Source organism: Phalacrocorax carbo, chromosome 3, assembly GCF_963921805.1.
Source record: "Phalacrocorax carbo chromosome 3, bPhaCar2.1, whole genome shotgun sequence".
Classification (NCBI taxonomy): domain Eukaryota; kingdom Metazoa; phylum Chordata; class Aves; order Suliformes; family Phalacrocoracidae; genus Phalacrocorax; species Phalacrocorax carbo.
This window is the reverse complement of record NC_087515.1, coordinates 129,137,500-129,158,123: the sequence shown is the minus strand read 5'-3', so window position 1 is coordinate 129,158,123 and position 20,624 is coordinate 129,137,500. Positions and strand designations below refer to the sequence as shown.

The window sequence follows — 20,624 nt, the reverse complement described above, 5'->3', positions numbered from 1 at the left end:
CAGACACCAGCCCCACACCTCGGTCTACATTTCAGTGCGTTCATCCCACGGCGAGAGGAAGCACCACCGCGTCAGCCAGGGATTTGTCTCTCACCTGACGCTCAGCCGCCACAGGACAGCGTGATCCATCAGAGCAGAGAGACTTCCAAGAAAGTAACCCATGGCTGTTCCCTGCCAAGCCTTCCTCCTCGTACCCGAAAAAGTCAACTGCTAGGGGCAGCGCTGCCAACTGAAGAGCAGGGAGAGGTCTTCTTCACCTCCAACAGCTGGTGTCAGCACAGGCCCAGCCTTCCCTTCCGAAATGTCTACTGACAGATAAACGCCCTGGGTACAGAGGTCTGGTTCCCTACATGACTTTAAATCTTTAACATCTAAATGGCTCCTTCAGCAGCCTTTCTAGGTTTGATACCCTCCAGGAGGTCCATGAACATGGCTCTTAGTGAGGAGGCACCAACTCAAGGCTTAGTCTAAAGCTATCTCTCTCTATATTAGTGAGTTGAACCATACCCAGGAGTGTTTCTGGCACTGGGACACGGTAATTTACAGTACCTGGGTGTTAGAACGCTCCCTGGCACGGTTATGACCCATCTCAGCCGTCGCATCCCCAGCAGTTCCAGGCGCACCGCTCCCAACACTGCACGCAGCCACCAGGTCCTGGAGGCCAAGCAAATCTGCTAGCACGGAGGCAGGCATCCTCATGCCGGTTGCCCTCAGCGTTGGAGAACCCTTCCATGTGCATTTACTAGCACAGACAGAGCCTGCACGCTGCAAAACTTGTCAGCTTAACCAGAGAAGGCATTTAGGGCGGCCAGCGAGGTGGGTAACCAGACTTAGTCCCTTCCTTAAATTTATCCTGAATAGGCAGTTTTGTCTTATTCTGTATTATGCTACTTGGGCTGTCCACTCCCACCCTCCAGAAGGTGGTCCTCCACGTACTTCAGAGAAGTTTTCCAGTTATGAGTATAAATGACTGTCATTCAAGCGGGTCGGGTCACGTTAGCGCTAGAGCCGGCGGACACGAGCCGTCAGTGCTGAGTTTGCGAATCACCCGCAGAGTCCAGAGGCTCACCCTGCAGATGAACGAGGCCATGCGGCGTGAGCAGCTGACTGCGGTGTCGAGGCACTAGGAGGAATTCCTCCTATCTTTGTTAAAATGCATGATGTTAACGTGCATGTAAAGTGATCTTAAAATGCATGATGTTAAAATGCGTGATGGTGGGAGTCACCCAGACATAGCATCACAGAATCACACAGAATCACAGTGGCCCACCCCGGAGAGGCGTACAGGACCTCTGGCTGATGCAGAAATGGATGCAGAACTGAACAGCAGCCTCAGATTCGGATATCAACACGATGAGACTTCTTCAGCTGTTACAGGGCTCTTCGCCGTTGGGAATTCCCCACTCCGTGTCTGCATCTCTCGGGAAGAGACGCAGGTATCACCTTAGCTTGCTGCCTGGGCCCAGCTTCGCCGCCGCCGTTGGGTAAGAGGCTCGCCTCATTAAAGGTACGTGCGCTGCTGCCCCTGCTCTGCTCAGGCTGAGCGAAAGGTATCATCTCTACTCTCCATCTGAACGACGGCAGGAAAGCAGGAACTCCTGACTCCCTCTCCATGGGGTTAAGGAGCAACCCTCCCACGATTTCCATGACTTCACAAGGATTGCTGGGTGGGAGCGTGTCCACTTCTTCTGATTGGTAACATAACCTCGAAATTCATGAGCTGAATCTGCTCTGCTATCCGTATGGTTCCCACCATCTTCTGAAAGGAAAAGATTTCCATTTCAGTGTTTAAACGCTCCCATGTGAGCTCCTCTGCTGTGAAGCCATTTCTGTGCCTGTTTGGCATTAGAGGAGGTCTCTTGTGCTGGAGTATGAGCGCTTGACGCTCTTCTGGATCTGTTATATGAATTGTACTACATGCCAAAGACATCATACATGTGATGTACATCTTTGTGAATTCCTTTAACGTTCTTCCGAATATTGAAGAGTGCAGCTCCAATGGCTGCTCATTTGTGTTAAAACAAAGACGTTTTAACATTTAGCAGATTATTTAAGCCTCTCACCAGCTGTGACATGAAAATGGTCCTGTTGTAAATTAGGATCTACGCTGGCAAAGATCTTTATTAGCTGGGACTCAACAGCCTTAGCAGTAGTAGAGAATAGCGTGGTGGACTATGAATAACATGTGGCTTAATACTCCATTACTGGAATAATACCTCTACACAATGCACTGTTCCTCAGGGGTGTGACCAGGACTGGCCCCACTGATCCCAAGGGATGGTCCTGCAAAGGCAAAGACAGGGCAGAAACGTTCAAACCGGTGACAGGAGACCAGCTCTGGACACGGGGCACAGAAGTTATTGGACTTTCTTGTAAATATCACGATCAAAAATAGTGGCTCTCTCCTGATACAAATCCCTTACAGCTTGCCATGGTTTTCTAACCAAGACTGGCCAAGAGACACTAGGCCTAGCTTCTAGGCCTTCTGAGGACATTTTTGTGACCGGAGTCTGGTCTCTCAGATGTCACTGTGCTCACCTAGTCGCTTGCTGGAGATGCCAGTTTTCTGTAGGCACTTGGTGGTAACCTCAGCAGCCAAGTCACGCCTCACCAGCCTCCCACGAGCAGCACCGATCTCTACTCAAAGCTTAGCGCCGCAATCACTCCCCACCAGGTTCAGTGCCTGCTGCTCTGGGTGCAAAGCTGGCTGGCGATGACAGTCAAGGCGTTCGAAACGGCCGTGCTACCCTGGACACCTTCGCCCCTGGAACACAGCCTGCGTTGTCTCAGCTAAATGCAGAACGAATGAGATGGCAGTACTGGGTTTGCGTGGAAGGGTTTGGCAGCCGGGGGACTGTGGGGGTGGCTTCTGTGAGAAGCTGCCAGAAGCTTCCCCCATCGCCAATAGGGCCAATGCCAGCCGGCTCCAAGACGGACCCGCTGCTGGCCAAGGCCGAGCCCATCAGTGATGGTGGTGGCACCTCTGGGGTAACAGATTTAAGAAGGGGGAAAACCCCTGCGGAATTGCAGCCGGAGAGAGGAGTGAGAGGAACAACCCCGCAGGCACCGAGGCCAGGGACGAAGGAGGCGGAGGGGGTGCTCCAGGTGTCAGAGCAGAGATTCCCCTGCAGCCCCGGTGAAGACCATTGTGAGGCAGGCTGTGCCCCTGCAGCCCGTGGGGGTTAGCAGCGGGGCAGATATCCCCCCACAGCCCGTGGGGGTTAGCGGTGGGGCAGATATCCCCCACACAGCCCATGGGGATTACCGGGGGGGCAGATGTCCCCCCGCGGCCCGTGGGGTTAGCGGTGGGGCAGATATCCCCCCGCGGCCCGTGGGGTTAGCGGTGGGGCAGATATCCCCCTGCGGCCCGTGGGGATTACCGGGGGGGGGCAGATATTCCCCCCACAGCCCGTGGGGGTTAGCGGTGGGGCAGATATCCCCCCGCGGCCCGTGGGGTTAGCGGTGGGGCAGATGTCCCCCCACAGCCCGTGGGGGTTAGCGGTGGGGCAGATGTCCCCCCACAGCCCATGGGGGTTAGCGGTGGGGCAGATATCCCCCACACAGCCCGTGGGGGTTAGCGGTGGGGCAGATATCCCCCCCACAGCCTGTGGGGGTTAGCGGTGGGGCAGATATCCCCCACACAGCCCGTGGGGGTTAGCGGTGGGGCAGATGTCCCCCCACAGCCCGTGGAGGTTAGCGGTGGGGCAGATGTCCCCCCACAGCCCGTGGGGGTTAGCGGTGGGGCAGATATCCCCCCCACAGCCCGTGGGGGTTAGCGGTGGGGCAGATGTCCCCCCGCAGCCCGTGGGGGTTAGCGGGGGGGGCAGATGTCCCCCCGCAGCCCGTGGGGGTTAGCGGTGGGGCAGATATCCCCCCACAGCCCGTGGGGGTTAGCGGTGGGGCAGATATCCCCCCCACAGCCCGTGGGGGTTAGCGGGGGGGGCAGATGTCCCCCCGCAGCCCGTGGGGGTTAGCGGTGGGGCAGATGTCCCCCCACAGCCCGTGGGGGTTAGCGGGGGGGGCAGATGTCCCCCCGCAGCCCGTGGGGGTTAGCGGTGGGGCAGATATCCCCCCACAGCCCGTGGGGGTTAGCGGTGGGGCAGATACCCCCCCCACAGCCCGTGGGGGTTAGCGGTGGGGCAGATGTCCCCCCGCAGCCCGTGGGGGTTAGCGGTGGGGCAGATATCCCCCCCACAGCCCGTGGGGGTTAGCGGTGGGGCAGATATCCCCCCCACAGCCCGTGGGGGTTAGCGGTGGGGCAGATATCCCTCCGCAGCCCGTGGGGGTTAGCGGTGGGGCAGATATCCCCCCCACAGCCCGTGGGGGTTAGCGGTGGGGCAGATGTCCCCCCCACAGCCCGTGGGGTTAGCGGTGGGGCAGATATCCCCCCACAGCCCGTGGAGGTTAGCGGTGGGGCAGATGTCCCCCCGCAGCCCGTGGGGGTTAGCGGTGGGGCAGATGTCCCCCCACAGCCCGTGGGGTTAGCGGTGGAGACCCCACACCGGAGCAGGTGGATGCCCAAAGGAGGCTGCGACCCCGTGGGAAGCCCATGCTGGATCAGGCTCCTGGCAGGAGCTGTGGCCCCATGGAGAGAGGAGGCAGGCTGGAGCAGGGGAAGAGTGTGAGTGTAAGGAGTCCTCTCCCTGAAGAGGAAGGAGCAGCAGAGATGACATGTGATGGACTGACCGCAACCCCCATTCCCCATCCCCCTGCGCCACTGGGGAGGATGAGGTAGAGAAATTGGGAGTGAAGTTAAGCCTGGGAAGAAGGGAGGAGTGGGGGGAAGGGGTTTTAAGATTTGGTTTTATTTCTCATTACCTCACTCTGATTTGATTGGTAATAAATTAAACTAATTTCCCCAAGATGAGTCTGTTTTGCCCATGACGGTAATTGGTGAGTGATCTCTCCTTGTCCTTATCTCGACCCATGAGCCTTTTGTTATATTTTCTCTCCCCTGCCCAGCTCAGCCAAGAAAGCTGATCCTCTTTGACCCATCTCTGTAAATCTTACTATCAAGATGGAGAAGGTGGAATGGGACTTGCAGCCTTAGCAGTGAAGGGAAATCAGGAATTTCTACCGTGGATGCTGACACTACTGCTCGATGTGCTGCCAGTCCTGACTCAGCGATCGTTATCCTACCCGTTATTTACCCTAACCCTTCGTGTAAATTCATGTTGCCGCCACACAACCAATCCATCTCATCAGGGACTGAGAGGATCATCACTTTAGATCACTAAGACACTTGGGCCTTCTCTTCCACAGGACCCAGATGGTGCTCCACATGTTCCCTCGTATGTGGTCCTGCTGTTCCTGGACTAGCCTGTAGACCTTTGTGAGGTTCTAACCAGACTGGGCCCTTCTCCTCTAACTTCTTTTTCCTAGCCAGATGCTTGTAGACACGAGGATGGGGCTGGCTGAGCACACAGTAGACCCTTTCCTAGCTACTGTAGTGTTTTATACACTTGTAGAGTGTATAAACGACACTAGAGCCACCAACACTGGTCTCAAGGTTCTCAAGAACAAAGGGATGTTTGATAATATTTTTCAAGTTCTTCACTTGGCTGTGTTTCTTTAACTGTCACAGACATTCAGCCCTTTATCAAGTATTTCTGTTATTGGAGTACATGGATGATCATGAACTCCTGAAGACATTTGGAAGCCAGTGCATGGTCCAATGAGTTCTGGACTTCAAGCTGGAGATATGCCATTACCTCCCTCCCAGAACAGGGCAGATACCAACACGGTGTGTGATGGGTAGGGTTGTTACCCACCACATGAAGCCCAGCTGGAGGCAATCGCCGGTGGTGTGCCCCAAGGTTTGATAGAGGAGCCAGTAGTGTTTAACATCTTCAGTAATGACCGGGCTGACAGGGCAGCACGCACGCTCAACAAGTCTGCAGGCAGCACAGAACTGGGAGGAGTGGTCGATACACCAGATGGTTGCGCTGTCATTCAGAGGGATTTTGAAGCTGGAGAAACGGGCAGATAGGGACCTCATCAAGTTCAACACAGGGGCTAAGTCCTGCTCCTGGGAAGGGATAACTCTGCATTAAGTGCACTCTGGGGCTGACTGGCTGGAAAGCAGCTTGGCAGAAAAAGACGCTCGGGTCCTGCAGAGAAGCTGAACACGAGCCAGCAGTGTACCCTTCCAGCAAAGAAAGCCAACAGCATCCTGGGCTGTGTCGGGAAGAGCGTTGGCAGCAGGTCGAGGGAGGTGATCCTTCCCCTCAGCTCAGCACTGGTGAGGCTGCATCTGGAGTGTTGGGTCCAGTTCTGGACAACCCAGTACAAGAAAGATTTGGAGAAAGGCTGGAGCAAGTCCAAGGAAGAGCCAAAAAGATGATTAAGGAACCAGTGTATCCACCATATGAGGAGAGGATGAAGGACCTGTGACTGTTTAGCTTCAAGAAGAGGAGGCTCAAGGGAATCATATCAATGCACACAAAGCCCTGGTGGAAGAGGGTAAAAAACCAGAGCCAGACCCTTCTCGGTGGTATTCAGTGAAAGGACAAGAGGCAATGGAATGGAAATACAGACAACGAACGGAGATATAGGATATTCTGCTTTAAAATAAAGAAAAACATTTCTTATGGAGAGGGTGGTGAAGCACTAGAACCAGTTGCCTACTGAGGCTGTGGAGTCTCCATCTTTGGAGATACTCAAAACCTGATGGGACAAGTTCCTGAGCCGCCTGCTCTGAGCACGGGGGGGTGGACTAGCTGATCTCCAGAGCCGCCTTCCCACCTCAGCTCTTCTGTGATTTCTGTGACTGTATGCTTCTCGGCCAAGTGGAGCATTGTATCCTGGGACTTCCAGCTTTTTCAGGCGGCACCTTTGTAGTTAAGGGGAGAGCAATTTCAAGCTACTTCAGCCCGTGCAAACGTAAGGATGTAAAGTTTCCATTCTTACACATCAGTAATGTCTCCTTTGGTTGGTCAAAACCTGCCTTCTTGAGGCTCAAATCCTTTTTGGCTCATTCACCATTGATTCCAACAGACTGGGATGGGGCCATGAAACAATGTGTTGACATTATTTTAGCAGTCAGTTTTGGCTCTCCTATCCTCCTACTAGCACAGCATTCCAGGGAAAGAAGGGAGGTAAAATTGGGCAAATTCTTCCTTTGATCTCGTATTTACCCTTTTTCTTTACCCACAATCAAGATGAACGTCACAGCACAGGAAAAACGACCGTAATATAATGCTGCATTTCCACACAGATGATTATTCGTAGCAGTGACGCTGGGTGAGAGAACGATACACGGCACAGCATTCCACTTGCACAGTTAGACGTTGGAGGACAGGGGTGGTGGTGTCTTGTTTTCCTTCCTTCCTCCAGGAAATTCCTGGAAGATCGCTGCCACATGCTGCAACCTGGTCCCTTCACTAAGCCAAGGAATTTCTGCAAGGTGCCTTAGCAAACCCGGGGATAAATCTTCACTGGCAGCATCCACTAAGGGTGCGCCGCGCTCCAACACAAGACGCACACTTACCACCATCTTCTTTTTCAATTGATGACAGGAGTCACCAAAAGCCAATTTCAGCACACGTAGCACTGACGCATTTTCAGCAATAGAAGTTACCCAGAAATAGATATTTCCTTACAAAAACTAAGCCACCAGAATTTCCAATTCATGTATCCAATATCCAGTTTGGGGCTCTGATAAACAACATGTAAAAACCCTCCAACAATGGGAAACACACGATTAATCTTCATTAAAGCTTTGTGTATAAAGAAAACCGTGTTCGAAAATGCTGAAAAATTTGTTCTGCTGGAGAGAAGACATTGAACATCTGGCTATTTCCGAGAAAAGCAAAAGGGCTCCCTCTGGAGTGGATTCCGAAATTAACACAGGATTCAGATTTTCACAGGCGGGCAGAGAAAATGAAAATCAGGAACAAAGCAAATGCGTTCTTGTCTCTTGTTAGTTTACTCATCCTGTTTACAATGAGCATACTGGGACTAATTCAAGGAGACCATATCATGACTGAATGATATGGATCCATGCCCAGAATATTAAGTCATTAATTAGTTTTCATGCATGGACTTGTATGTGGCAAGGAGGCAAATTAAAAGATTCCTGAAGAGACAAGAAAGCTTTCTTAGCATGTAAAATACTCCAAAGAATTTCCAGCAAAATAAATTATGAAGCCAGCTGAGAATCCACATTTTCAACCCTGGATGGCCATGCACAATTCTATGAAAACCTAATGAATACAGCCACCAGTTGTGTACCCATAGCAATAAACTTAATTTGAAAGGCAGAGAGAATATCTTTAAGGACATATACAAAAACATGCTCTACTGCAAACTGATGAAGGCTGCTTTCAAATTTACAAGTGAGACAGACCCCACATCCCCATGGTTTGTTCACGTACAAGCCAATTAACAGGAAATTGTTTGCATGCAGAAAGAAAAAAGAGTTAGATCACCTACAAAGTGAAGCCAACTTACTGCCTGCTTTTGCTCTTCTTCCTATAAACGTTGGCAAAAGAAAAAGGTGAAGAGAGAAACAGGATAGATTAATTATCATATGAAAAGGAAACATACAGACACAAAATACACAACAGACCCCACGGAAGAACAGAACATGGCAAATTGTAGAAACATCTGCAGGCACGAAAGGAAACAAGGATGTTAGACACAGTGGCCGTGGGGGGGGGGAGCAAAGGCGTCATCTCTTCCAGTCTCAAAAGAAGACTCTTGCCTAAAATGGCCTTCAGCGTTGGCGAAAGTCGACCGGACGGGATGGATACCACAGCACGGACAGCTCGGTTATCACGTAGGATAGCCAGTGGGTATCTTTTCTTTCATGCAGAACCTTTGCTGGCTTCTCGTCCTACGCCAGCTCGGGCGTGCCTGCCTAGCTGTCCCCAAGGCAAGAAGCATCAGCCTACCATCCTCTGAGGTCTGGAAATACCCCCTGCAGTGGGCAACCGGGGCACGGCATTCGGCTCCCCGTGGGCACAAATCTGCCGTCACAGAGACCCAAACTGTCATAACCCGAGAGGCAAAATGGCTCCTTTCTGGGCAAAACATGTCCGTTACCACCGGCCCTGCCGGGACCTCTGCAGGTGGGCTTCAAAAGGGCAAATCAACGAGCGGTGGGCAACCGGGTCTGGAACGGGAGGGGAGAAGCTGGGAGGCAAAAGCACCAAAGGCGCGGAGCAAGGACAAAGATGCAGAGAAACGAATTCCTGGGTTGCAGTGCAACGTCTGTCTGTACGGATCACTACTAATTTGGAAGACCCAAAAAGGTGGAATATGGATGAATTTATCTTCTTTTGAATCAGAGAAACATGCACTGTGATCCTGCCGGGCAGTGGGGTGACGTTCTGACTATACGAGCGTCCCTGGGAATGAGCAAAACATCACGTAGTCAAGAGTTTTTTTTCATAATTCAAAAGTTTTCATGGATTTTGCCCTCGCATCTATAACAACCATCACGAGTCCTGCGGGCTGGGCCGTCTGTGGGCTCGGCTGTGTGGAGGAGCTGTGGTGCGGGTAGCAACACCGTGCATTAAAAGAGAGGCTGGCAGCATGTTTTTGGTGACTCTCACATACACAAAAAGAGCAACTACAGCTTTTCCTGGGCACCAGTGTATGTTCCCTCCAACGGTGGCCTTGCGTGGCCTGCCAGTGCAGAGGGCAGCACGACCACTGGTAAGCACATCTCCCCAGAAATTCAGGTCATGGAATTAAAATTCATGGAATAAAAGCTCCTTCTGGCCTTGAAATCCATGAACTCATTTATTCATCTTCCCGCATTTATTTCCAGTCTGAGCAGGATTAACCTGAACCTGCCCCATAAGTTAGAGCTGATTCTTCTCACTGACCACCGTACTAAAAGGGATTTTCCTACCTGTGCAAGGGGGCCCTACAGAGGCATCTGGGAATGAGTGCAGAGAAGCCCAAGCTTCCAAGCAGGTATTTTTGGTTTTTTTCTCCCAAGACTTGGTGTTCCTTCAGGTGTGTGTTTCGGCACTGAGGTAGCAGAGGTAGGGTACGGCCCCACCGAACCACGGCTCAGCATCAGCTGCGGAGGCCAGCGCTGCCCTCCCCACACCCCCACGTGTTCCCAGTTCCTCCAGCCGGCACCGGGGCTCGCAGGCCCGGATGGTAAGCCAGGCCCGGGAAAAGATCTTAAACGATCTCCACTCTACAAAAAAAGTTGTTAGTTTGAAAAATGAGGCTTTAGCATTAACTACAGATGTGAAAAAAAAATCTCAGGAGGCGTGGAGCTTTGCTAGAAGGACTGAGCAGTTATTAGATAAATCATCAAATCAGCTAGTGCGGAAATTACCATTGAGGAAATGGAAAAAGTGAAATGGGATACGGCTGCCAAATATCCGTGTACTGAAAGCAAAAGCTGCAAGAAGGCAGACGATCAGCACTGCCGACTACTTATTAGAAGAATGTCAGCTAATGGCACTGGGTGTCTTATAGAAGGCTTCAGGAGAAAAGGGAAAGCCAAGCCAACCGCCTGGATGAGGAAAAGAAGATAAAAAATCTTGGAAGAAAGTCACTGATGACAGTACTGACGGGTCAGTGGGCACCGCTCCGCCCAGACGGACAGCCCGCCTCTTGCGTGCAAGGGGCTCCATCTGCTTAACTGAAGACCAGCAGCCGGGAGGCCGAGAGATTAGCAGCCAGCGGGAGCCCTACGGCGGCCACTGCAGCAGCCCTGCAGACTCGGAGGCTACAGAATTAAGCGAAATTGTGCAAGGGCCTGTTCTCTGGCATGATCTGCACACATCCTCGCTGTTAAAAACCCTTGTCACCCCGATCAGGGTGCCCTTATCCAAACTGCCGGCCCTGGAACGGGTCTGGGTGCCTGACAACCACCTGGGTGGTGGATGGAGATGGTTTGGGAAAGCTCTGATCCAAAGGCACGTCAGCGACCACACCACCAGCAGAGCGGGTACGGGTGGGTCCTGCCCAAGGAACGCTGCCGGGCACTAACGGGCTCGCCCGGACAGATACAGCCGGGGCCTCGCAAGTGCGTGGGACGCCATGGCAGAAGATGACAATGACAGCACTTAGTGAAGAGATGAAGGACCAGAACTTCTCCTTCGGGGAAACCCACCATCAAATTCCTGTAACTGAAACCTCCTGCAGGAGCGTCAACACACGTTGGCAGTAAGGTGTGGAAGGACACTCGCCGCAAAAGCCAACCTTGACTCTATATTCCGACGGCGTGGGTAGGTCACCGTGAGGGCTGACAGACATCAGGACACTGACCACAGGGTTTTGACTGCCCCTGCACTAGCAACAAACAGTCGGGGGCCTTTCTCTGCTCTGAGGCCAACTATCACAGCACGGCTCGCCCTGGGAACAGCCTCCAGAGAACAGCCACGTCCTTCCAAATATAGGCTTTCGTCTCTCTCTGTTATTTCGCAGAGGGGGCTGAGGTACCAAACTTCCAGATAACTGAAGTTAGGTAAGCTGAATCCAGCTCTAAACGGTGAAGGCAGCATTAAAAATGTAAAAAATACTGCATAAGAAAATGGAAAAAACCATAAAAGCTTAACAGCTGATATAAATTATAAATGAAAATTTTTGAAGTGCACCCAATGATGAGAGAAGCTAAAACCTTGCGGGAAAAATTCATGTCTGGCAGGGCTAAAGCCACCAAAAACGAGACTTTGAGATGAACGCAAATATCAGAAACAGAACAAAGCCTTGAGGTGGCGTACACTGCTTCTTGACAGTCATGGCAAAATTCTTAATATGGGAGGAGGAATCAGTATTTCTGTTCTGTGTTTGACTAACAGTACTTTCCCCTTGTAGTTTCTATCAGGAAACGGTGAACTACTTTCCACTAATAATGAGAAAAGGTGTTAAAAGGTATCTATGAGAAAAAGTATTTTTAGATCAGCAGGCCTGGGTATCTTGTGGCTGGGATTCTTAAAATAATTACATGAGGAGTTATCCGGTCCAGTGAAGGTAATTTTTAATAGATCTTGGAATACCCAGGACTGGAATGTGCTGTATTGCGCCGATATTCAGAAAGGGAGGTGAGACGACTTAAATAAGCATAAGCGTCTTACCCTGTCATTAATTTATTCAAAGTAACAGAAATGCTGATATAAGACTCAACTAATAAGTGATATATGAAGCATTATAACTTCACGGAAAAGAGGTCTTGCCAAATAAATCTGATTTTGTTATTTGGATGTATTTCAAGTTTGGCCTCTAAAGGACTGGCACAGATGAAGTATATTTTCATATCTGCGGTTTCTTTAGAGGCCAAACTTGTAACACATTGTCATTAACCCGTTAGAGCTGTACGAAATAAATAAAGCCCTTGACAGGGAGTAAGATCCGCATAACCGACAGCTTTCAAAAAGCACTCACCGGCGCAGAACGGCACAAAAAGGAAAATAGTGATGAAGAGCAATGAAACTCCTCCTGTAACTCCCCGTGCAGCATTGCTAAGATTCAGAGAAGAATTCAACATAGGGTTTGGTTTTTTCCCAATTTAAAAAAAATTGTATTAAAAATCTGGAGAAAGCAAAGAAATCAACCACAAAAAAACCCCCCCAACTTTAGTACAGTATTGTGACAAGCTCAGAAAAGCTCTACCTGTTTAACTGATTTAGCAAAGAAGATTGAGAAGTGCCTTCACTGAGATGAGTAAGTAGCTGCGTAGGAAAAAAACCAGGGGTGCTAAAGTACTCCTTAATTTAATGGAGGGAGAACCACATGTACCAAAGCCAATGGGCGTAAACTGAAGCTAAATACATTAAAACTGAAAATGAGGCATAAATTTTGATCTGTGCAAGCAAATTTGCATTGGCAGTGAATTTTCCATTTTTGATTTCTTCAGTTTAAGAACAGATGTCTTTCTGGAAGATGCTTTAATCAAAGGGAAGCTGCCAGGCTCCATAGAAAGCTAAGAAGGGGAAAAGCAAAGAGCCATATTATGCAACATGTAGAACCAAATAATCACGCGGTCGCGGGCTCACAGGATAATTCTGGTTGGAAGAGACCTCAGGCGGTGTCAAGTCCAGAGCAGGGTCAAGTGAATCTCAGAGCAGGTTTCTTTGAGGCCCATCCAGTTGGGTCTTGAAAACCTCCAAGGATGGAGGTGCAGCCTCTCTGGGCCCCTGCTCTGTGGCCTGAGCATCCTCATGGGGAAGAAGCGTCTCCTTATATGCAGTCCTATTTGCCCGTAGGGCTTTGAAACAATTTCAAGAACTGGGGGAGTTAACTAAAAGACGCTAGATTTATAAATGAAAAGTCTAGTAAGAGCCACCTTCTCAACTAACCTTCTGTATAAGAAGCCTAGAAGATGTCATTAAAGCTTATGTCAAGCTCAGGATTGAACTGCATGATTCAACTCAGCGAATGGTTCCTAAAAACATTAGTTTATCACATGTGAGTCAGTTGTGGCTCCCTTCCCGCTGCTGCAATCCTCCCGCCTCCCCCCTACGTCTCCCCAGTCGCAGCCGCTGCCGCTCGTGCTCGTGCGCTCTTCCCCTGCGATGTCCCGCGGCACCCTCCGCGCTCTCCTCGGTGTGTTCCTGGCGCCGACGTCCTCCGCTGCGCCGCGCAACGCCACGCTCACGCGTCCAGCCAGTCGGGCAAGAGGCTCCACACGCGCTTTGGGCAGCTGGGAGAGGAGCATGACGGCCAAGCGGGCAGAAGAGGCCGGCGTGCCGCCCGCCCGCGTCTCGCCCCGGGGAGGGCAAAGCTCTGCGGGTTGCTCTGGAGCCCGCACGTTGCACGGGCCCACGGTAGCGGGCTTCTGAGGAAGAAGAGCAGAAAGCCAGGCCAGCCGAGAGAACAGCCGTTCGCCCTAACGCGATGACAGCGCTTACGTCAGGTCGAGTTTGGGAGAATTAATTTGTAAAGGCTTGCGAGTGCTCTCAGTATAATAGGGTCTACGGAAGACTCCCATCAGAGCTTGTCACCACATTAAAGCAGATGTCCAAACCAATTCTGTTATAAAGGGGCTCCTCAAATGTGTGCGAGAAAAATGCTCAGACTGGTCATCTGAACCACAAAGAAACAAACTGGCTCTGACGCAACAACTTTTTCTACTTTCCTAAATGTGTAATTCAGTCTTGGATGCCCATTTTCAGAGACTTAGAAGGACTTAAAAGGACACCTCAACTTAGGGTTTCAGAGACTTAGAAGGACTTAGAAGGACACTTCAACTTAGACTTAGTGTCTGAAGAAATCCAGGTGAATTTAGCAAGTGATTGTCTTCAAATTTTTAGGAGACAGACATTAACAGGCTGAACAGGAAAACAATTACCGTGTGCAGAACCACTGGCTTAAAAAAAAGTACTTCCCAAACATGGATCCTAGCGATGTGCCAGGGGAACTAAATAAAAAACAGGCACCTCTGAGGAGTATTTGATCATAGCCTCTTGCAGATACATTCCTACTCCAGAACCCAAGCCTAATCTGAAGAGCGACTGCACTTCAGACTTACGAGCGATGTGAATTCATTATCACTTTCAAGTGCCGACAGCTCTGAATTTTTCTGGAACTATCAAGTTGTGCCTGTAGCTGATCTACAACCCCCCGCGCTGCTCCTGCAGGTGTCATTGCTGCGATCGCTCTCCCGCTTCTTCCACTGCCTATAGTACCGTCGCTGCACCTTGTCTCAGACCAAAACCTCTTTGACTAAGGACCATGTTTTGCCATTTGCTTCATAAAGAGGCTCTTGCCCAATTTAAAGATTGGAAAGAATCTTTAAATAGTATACACATCATAGTATTTCAGACTATAGTCATCAACCATGAGCTCAGCTCTACCAGGGCTCCATAAAAAGTAATAACGCTCTCACCAGGAACCCGAACAGCAACGCACGTTACAGATCGGCGCCGCCGCCACGCTCAAGCACAACGCGCCACAGACATTGCAGGGTCAGCGAAACACCGCGCCGCGCCGCCGGGCGCTCGCGATCCGCCCTGCACTAGCTAGAGTTTCCAGTTCAAGTTGGAAGAACTGAATTGGTACCCAGAACAGCACGCAGCTGATTACCAAATCTCACACCTCCTTAAAGCTTTCCAAATCTGACGGGTTCTTGATATTTTAACCAAAGCAGCGGCCTATGAACCTGAAAACCCGTTAACCATCTGCACCGACGCACAGAGCCAGACTGGAAATGACTTTTTGCAGATTCCTTCTGCTCCTCGTGAAGTGTTTATACCGGTGCGACAGCGAAGCGGGCGTCTCAGAGCAGCACCAGTGAATCCCAGACCTGGGGAAGAGAAGGACGGGCTACATTTCTGACAGGAGGTGGCTTACTTTGAGCAGTTTCATCAGCCCTTCCAGCTGCACCATCAGTTCTCTTCTGCTTTCTTGCAGTGCAGACATCCTCTGCTCCAATTCATCCTTCCTCTGTCTGTTCAAGGTACATGAAAGAAAGAGTCAGAAAATAAACTTTGGGTATTTCAAAACCCCTTCAGGAAGTTCACCTGTACAACCGTGCCTTTGGTTTTCATCACTGCCCCCTGCTTCCAGCTTAAGAAAAATAGAGCAAAGCACTGACCAGGAAACCTATACATAACAAGCAGGCTTTTCACTTGAAACCCAGAAATCTGCACTCAGCACCTTGGCAGCAGGAAGCCCTTTTCACGAGCACTGCGTTTTGAGGGAAAAGAGCCCACTTTTTTCTTCGTTTTAAGACCTCACTTAACGTCAGGCCCAGGCATCCTGCAGAGCTTTCAGACAAGCCAGAATGACCTACGGGAGGACAGACGGGGAGAGGGAAAAAACCAAAAAAGAGAGAAAAGGCTGCAGACGTTTGGAAAGGAAAAGCTATCACCTGCCTGGGTGGAGGCTCGGCAGAGCTATTTCTGTCCACCAACGTGACGTTTAATCTTTGACATATTTGCTGTTCCAGAACCCAGGTAACAAGAAAAGGAGACAGTAAGTGACCTTCCCTCTCCTTGGCATCAGAAAACCCCTGTATTTCTACAGATGCCTATCTCTGAAATATTTAAGGGACTATGACTCTTTGGTTTTATTTTAGATTAAAAAAAAATAAAGAGGTGACTAATACAAGGAGAATATAAGGAGAAATTCATACACCCCAAGCAGAAAACTGCTGAGACTACATAACAGACTTGGCTTGGTTTTATACTGGTTCTTAAAAGGCTGTGAAGTATTAACTATCTTGGGTATTTCTTTCAACACCTTTTTGTATTTTGAAGGATGTGGTTATTAAACGCTGAAACACACCACAAAAATAAGGGAATAAAGAGAAGATTACGCATGCCTGGTCACCTAGGACGTGTTAAAAATCCACCACAGACACAGCTTCACCTGTCTACACGGTCCTTTTGCTCTCTCTAGGTCAGTTCAAAGTCTGTGGCTTTTATTCTACAGTTATTTAATATAACATTCTGGCTAACAACTACAAACAATGTGAAAACCAACATATAAAGAAGTACAGCCCTCCAAATGTAGCTGTTCATGACGAATCAACCTCAGTGCGTACGTCTGACTTCGGCTGACGCGATTCGATTTCTTTTGCAGTGACCTCCCGTGAAGAACGAGGAGGTTCTGCTTGGCAGTGAGAGAGGGTGCCCGGTGTCTGCGGAGAAGACGACAGGAGAGCGCCCAGGGACACGGGGCGAGGCGCAGCGCGAGGCCCGCGGGGCCGGCGGCAGCGGGGCCTCGGCACCTGCGCACGGACCAGCGCAGAGCCACAGCGCGGGGTGGGTCGGAAGGGACCTTCGGAGGTCGCCTACTCCAGCCAAGCGTGCCGCCCCGGCCGCAGCACCCCGCGGACGCGCGCGCAGAGGCCGAGCGCGCCTGCGTGACAAGGCGGGGACCTGCAAGGACGACGGATCCAGCCGGGCTTCCTCCAAGGCTACATTTGCCAGCAGCGTGGTAGAGCTGACTCATCTCTACGGGCCGCAGATTTTTAAACCCGGGACGCGTTAATTTTCCATGGATTATCTTTCTGGTGCTTTCACAGCCTCAATTCTACACAGCAGCTGAGACCATGTGGTAACGTGCGCTTCCATACACGCAAAGGCAAGGTCTCCACGTACTGCTCGCGCAGGCCTGGGGAACGTCTCCTCGTCAGCCGTGGCTTCGTGAAGTGCTTTCGCGTCGCAGGCGACCTGCTCCTTGTGAGCTTCCAGCGCGGTGCTACGCAGCCAGGAAAATGAACGTGCGCTCCGAATTTACTAATGAGAGTGACGTCTGGTGGCAGGAGAGCTAACGCTAGGTCCGTCTACATCACCAGTGAGACTACGCCTGAGGCAGCGCAGCCGGCATGCTCCAGCCTACAGCGAGGCGAGATGCAGAGGGCTTAGAGAGCCCTTGGCAGCGAGCTAAAGGGAGAGCTGGAGATGTGGCAAACCTGCTTTATGGAGAAACTGAAGAAGTTCAACCTGTTTATGCAAGATGAGGTTAAGAGGGGAAGGAATCAAAAAATCACTAAATACTCACACACAAAAAGGAATTTTGAAAAAGACCTTTTTAGCCCAGTAGGCAAAAACATGGGGAAAGACAAGGTTTGGCAAACGGCGCTAGGCTTACGAAGGTTAGCAGTAACGGCCACCGAGCACAGGCACGGGAATTAACCAAAGATCGCATTAGCAGTGTCGGGGCCGTGGTACTCTTCCCATATCCAAAATGACAGCGTGAACGCCTGCCTCACGCGGCTGCTGTAGCCCAGTCAAGAAGGGATCTGCCCGAGGCTGCAGGGAGAAATTTCCCAGCTTGTGTTTCACAGAAGGCCAGGCTGGACAATCGGGATGACTTGACAGGCGTTACATGCTTCATTCAACCTTTTTTTTGTTTTCGTAACTCTTCTATTTGCCAGTTTTGTCCAGAAACGGCTACAACGATCGTTCAGCTTTCTTCTTCTTTTTTTTTTTAGCAAAATCCAGGCCGTGTAATCCCTCCTGGTGAGCTCTGGTTTGCTCCCAGTAACCTGTATTTTTGCAAAAACATCTTCAGGAAAAATGTGTAGGGACTGAAGACTCTATCGCTGCTCTTGCGATTATTGCCTCGCTTTAAAAAGCACATGCTTTATTTGTGATCCGAATGTGGCTGGTCTCTAGTTTAAGCTCTTGGTTCTTACACCTTTCTCTGCTGGGTCAAACACACATCAAGTTGCCCCGCAACCTCTTTTTTTCTCCACCTCTTGCATAACATTTGTGGCAATCTTCCGCACCCTCTCCAGTTTTTTAAACATTTTTAAAAACTATACACAGCTACGTAAAGCATAAAGCTAGAAAACCTATGAGCTATTAGCATTAGGCAATAGAAGGAAAACTATCAGTTACCAAAATGTGTATGATATAGCTAATTCTGTACTAAAAGGTAACGGACGAAGCTGAAAGCCTTAGATTTTGCAATAGGGGGCTGGATTATCCCTTGCAGACGCTGCCTGCTGTTGCAGCAGTTCCATCCCAAGAGCTCCGCACTCCATGGCGAACCTTTGCGCGCCCCTGGGAAGCACAACAACCGTGCCATTTCCTACGTGGGCAGGAAAAGTTGACCGCAACGAGCGAAATCCAGCAAAGAGCTGCTGCTGCTGCCAAGAGCTTAAATTTCAGGACCTGCTTTAGATTACAGATGGCATTTTTGAAGTTTGAGCTCTGAATCAACTAGTAATAGAAGATGAAATAAAATATAGCTGGGGAACGCCCTTGTGACTACCCAAGCTAAGCCACTTTATTCTATAAATACTGACAGTTTTCCCCCCGTCACTTCAAAATGCAAAGCTAATCAAAGAGGCTTTGAAGCCTGCTCCCCACCTCTGGATGTATGCCTGACTATCTGTAGGTATGAACTTTTGGAGTTTCACTGACTGATCAAATAACTGACATTTATCTTCACCTCCACTCCTTTGGACAATAAATGATAAGCAGTTAATGCCATTTCTGCTCGTTTTTCCTATCCGTTTCTTCGTTACAAACAGTTTTCTGAACTATACAAATAGAATTCATTTTAAGAGACCGTTTTATTTACTTCTAAGCCCATTTTAAAACAGGCAAATTGCAATATGCTGTCAGGCTTCAGAATCCAGCACTTTAAAGAACGCTTTAAGGTCAGCGGGGACAGGCGGGTGTTACCCTCTCCCCAGTAACAGCCGGCGCTGTCTGGGCCGCAGGGCCGACCCCACGGGCTGGCTGGGCTACGCACGCAATGCACACGAGCTCTAGGTATTTCTCTCACCGTAGCAGCCGGAGTTCAGCCAATAAAGTTGGGTTCTGCTGGGCTTTCTCCGGGGTGGGTTGCGAGGCTTGTTCGTGTTCCAGCCTGAGACGCTGAATTTCTTGGAGTATCTCTCTATAGAAACGACAGAGGGAAGATTAAAGAGGAGAAAGGTCAGCTTCTGCACTGCTCTTAAGTACTGTCACAGCCCTTCGAGCACTCTCTCTGTCGGTCCCCGGCCTAAGCATGGCAGTTTTGTTCACGTATGACTGGCACGGACTCAAACCCAAGACAGGTAAGTTAGCACAGTCCTATGAATTGCTGTAATACACACAGAATATTTATTACTTAATAAGAAGTATGAAATCACTTATGTGCCATAGGCTGGCAATGTCTCTCCGAAACCTTTCATGCAGACTGGGCTAGAAGACTCTTCCAAGAAGAAAAAAGTTCCATCTTCAGCATAATCTGCATCGCACACGCTGTAGGAAGGGCTCTGAGGCGGCACCACCAGCATCCGCAGCCGTGCTGGCACCGGTTCGCTTCCCACTCACCTTTCCAAGGGCCCCCGGCAGGTCAGCAGGAATCAGGAAAATCACAGCTCATAGTAATAGAGACAAACTTGCAGGTCTCACAAAGGGAAGGTGATCAGCCAGCAGCCCAATTAAGGCTGTTGTGTTCTGCGTAGCTGGAGGTGAGGGAACATAGCACTGACAGCCAAGGATTCACTTATTGAAATGGAAATGAAATCCTTCTGAGAGTGAAGATTACAATCTCTCATTCTCCCCTTGCTCTTTTCTAAAACTGCTGAGCTGCTCTCCTTGCAAGGGTTCATACCAGCACTGATTGAGATCTCCCTTATCAGTGATCCTGATGAATAATTTCAAATACCTGCGAGGTCTCCTGGTAGCGTAGTGAAGCTACGAGGCTCCCACGGTGCAGGGATCGAGCTGTTCCCGTGCTCTCCAGGAACCCGTTCTCCTCCAAGCTAACCTTAAGAAGCCTTTTTACCGGGCGTGCTGAGGGTGCCTTGGCGAGGGGCCGCGCAGGCAGCAAGCGCACGCGCGCCAGCGGAGGCGCAGCTGGCGCACCGGGCGGCCCGAGCGTGGCTACGAGGCCAGCGCGCCATCGGGCCCCGGAGAGGCTCGCGGGCCGCCTGCGGGCGGCCGGCGCCGTACGGCACGCGGGGTTCGCAGCTGCTCAATGCCCTGCTCTGCACAGCTGCACCCGCGCAGCTTCTCTTAGCCAGAGAAACATGAACTCGAGCCGTGGGTGCTGATGAAGCAGGTAAGTGCGAATACAATATTATGATAGAAACCAGAGAGATCTCTTCTTAACTGTCCCTCTGGAAAGAAGAACCATTGAATCATGTTGGGTTTGGGTGGGGAGGGACCACTAGAGGCCACCCAGCCCAACCCCCTGCCGTGAGCAGGGACACCTTCAGCCAGAGCAGGTTGCTCAGAGCCCCGTCCAGCCTGGCCTTGGGTGTT

General features: G+C 50.6%; 1 protein-coding gene across 9 annotated transcripts in view; it reads right to left on the bottom strand.

Moving 5' to 3' along the window:
- The window catches only part of DTNB (dystrobrevin beta), a 217,857-nt gene that overhangs the window by 52,173 nt on the left and 145,060 nt on the right, over positions 1 to 20,624 (bottom strand). For 6 of the 9 annotated variants that reach the window (XM_064448417.1, XM_064448409.1, XM_064448410.1 and 3 more), the window contains 3 exons: positions 19,156 to 19,269; positions 15,262 to 15,358; positions 8,452 to 8,472 (listed from right to left, as the gene is read on the bottom strand). In XM_064448417.1, the coding sequence (XP_064304487.1) occupies positions 8,452 to 8,472; positions 15,262 to 15,358; positions 19,156 to 19,269 (232 nt within the window). The remainder of the gene's footprint in view (positions 1 to 8,451; positions 8,473 to 15,261; positions 15,359 to 19,155; positions 19,270 to 20,624) is intronic. The other 3 variants (XM_064448411.1, XM_064448414.1, XM_064448416.1) reach the window with 1 other exon arrangement.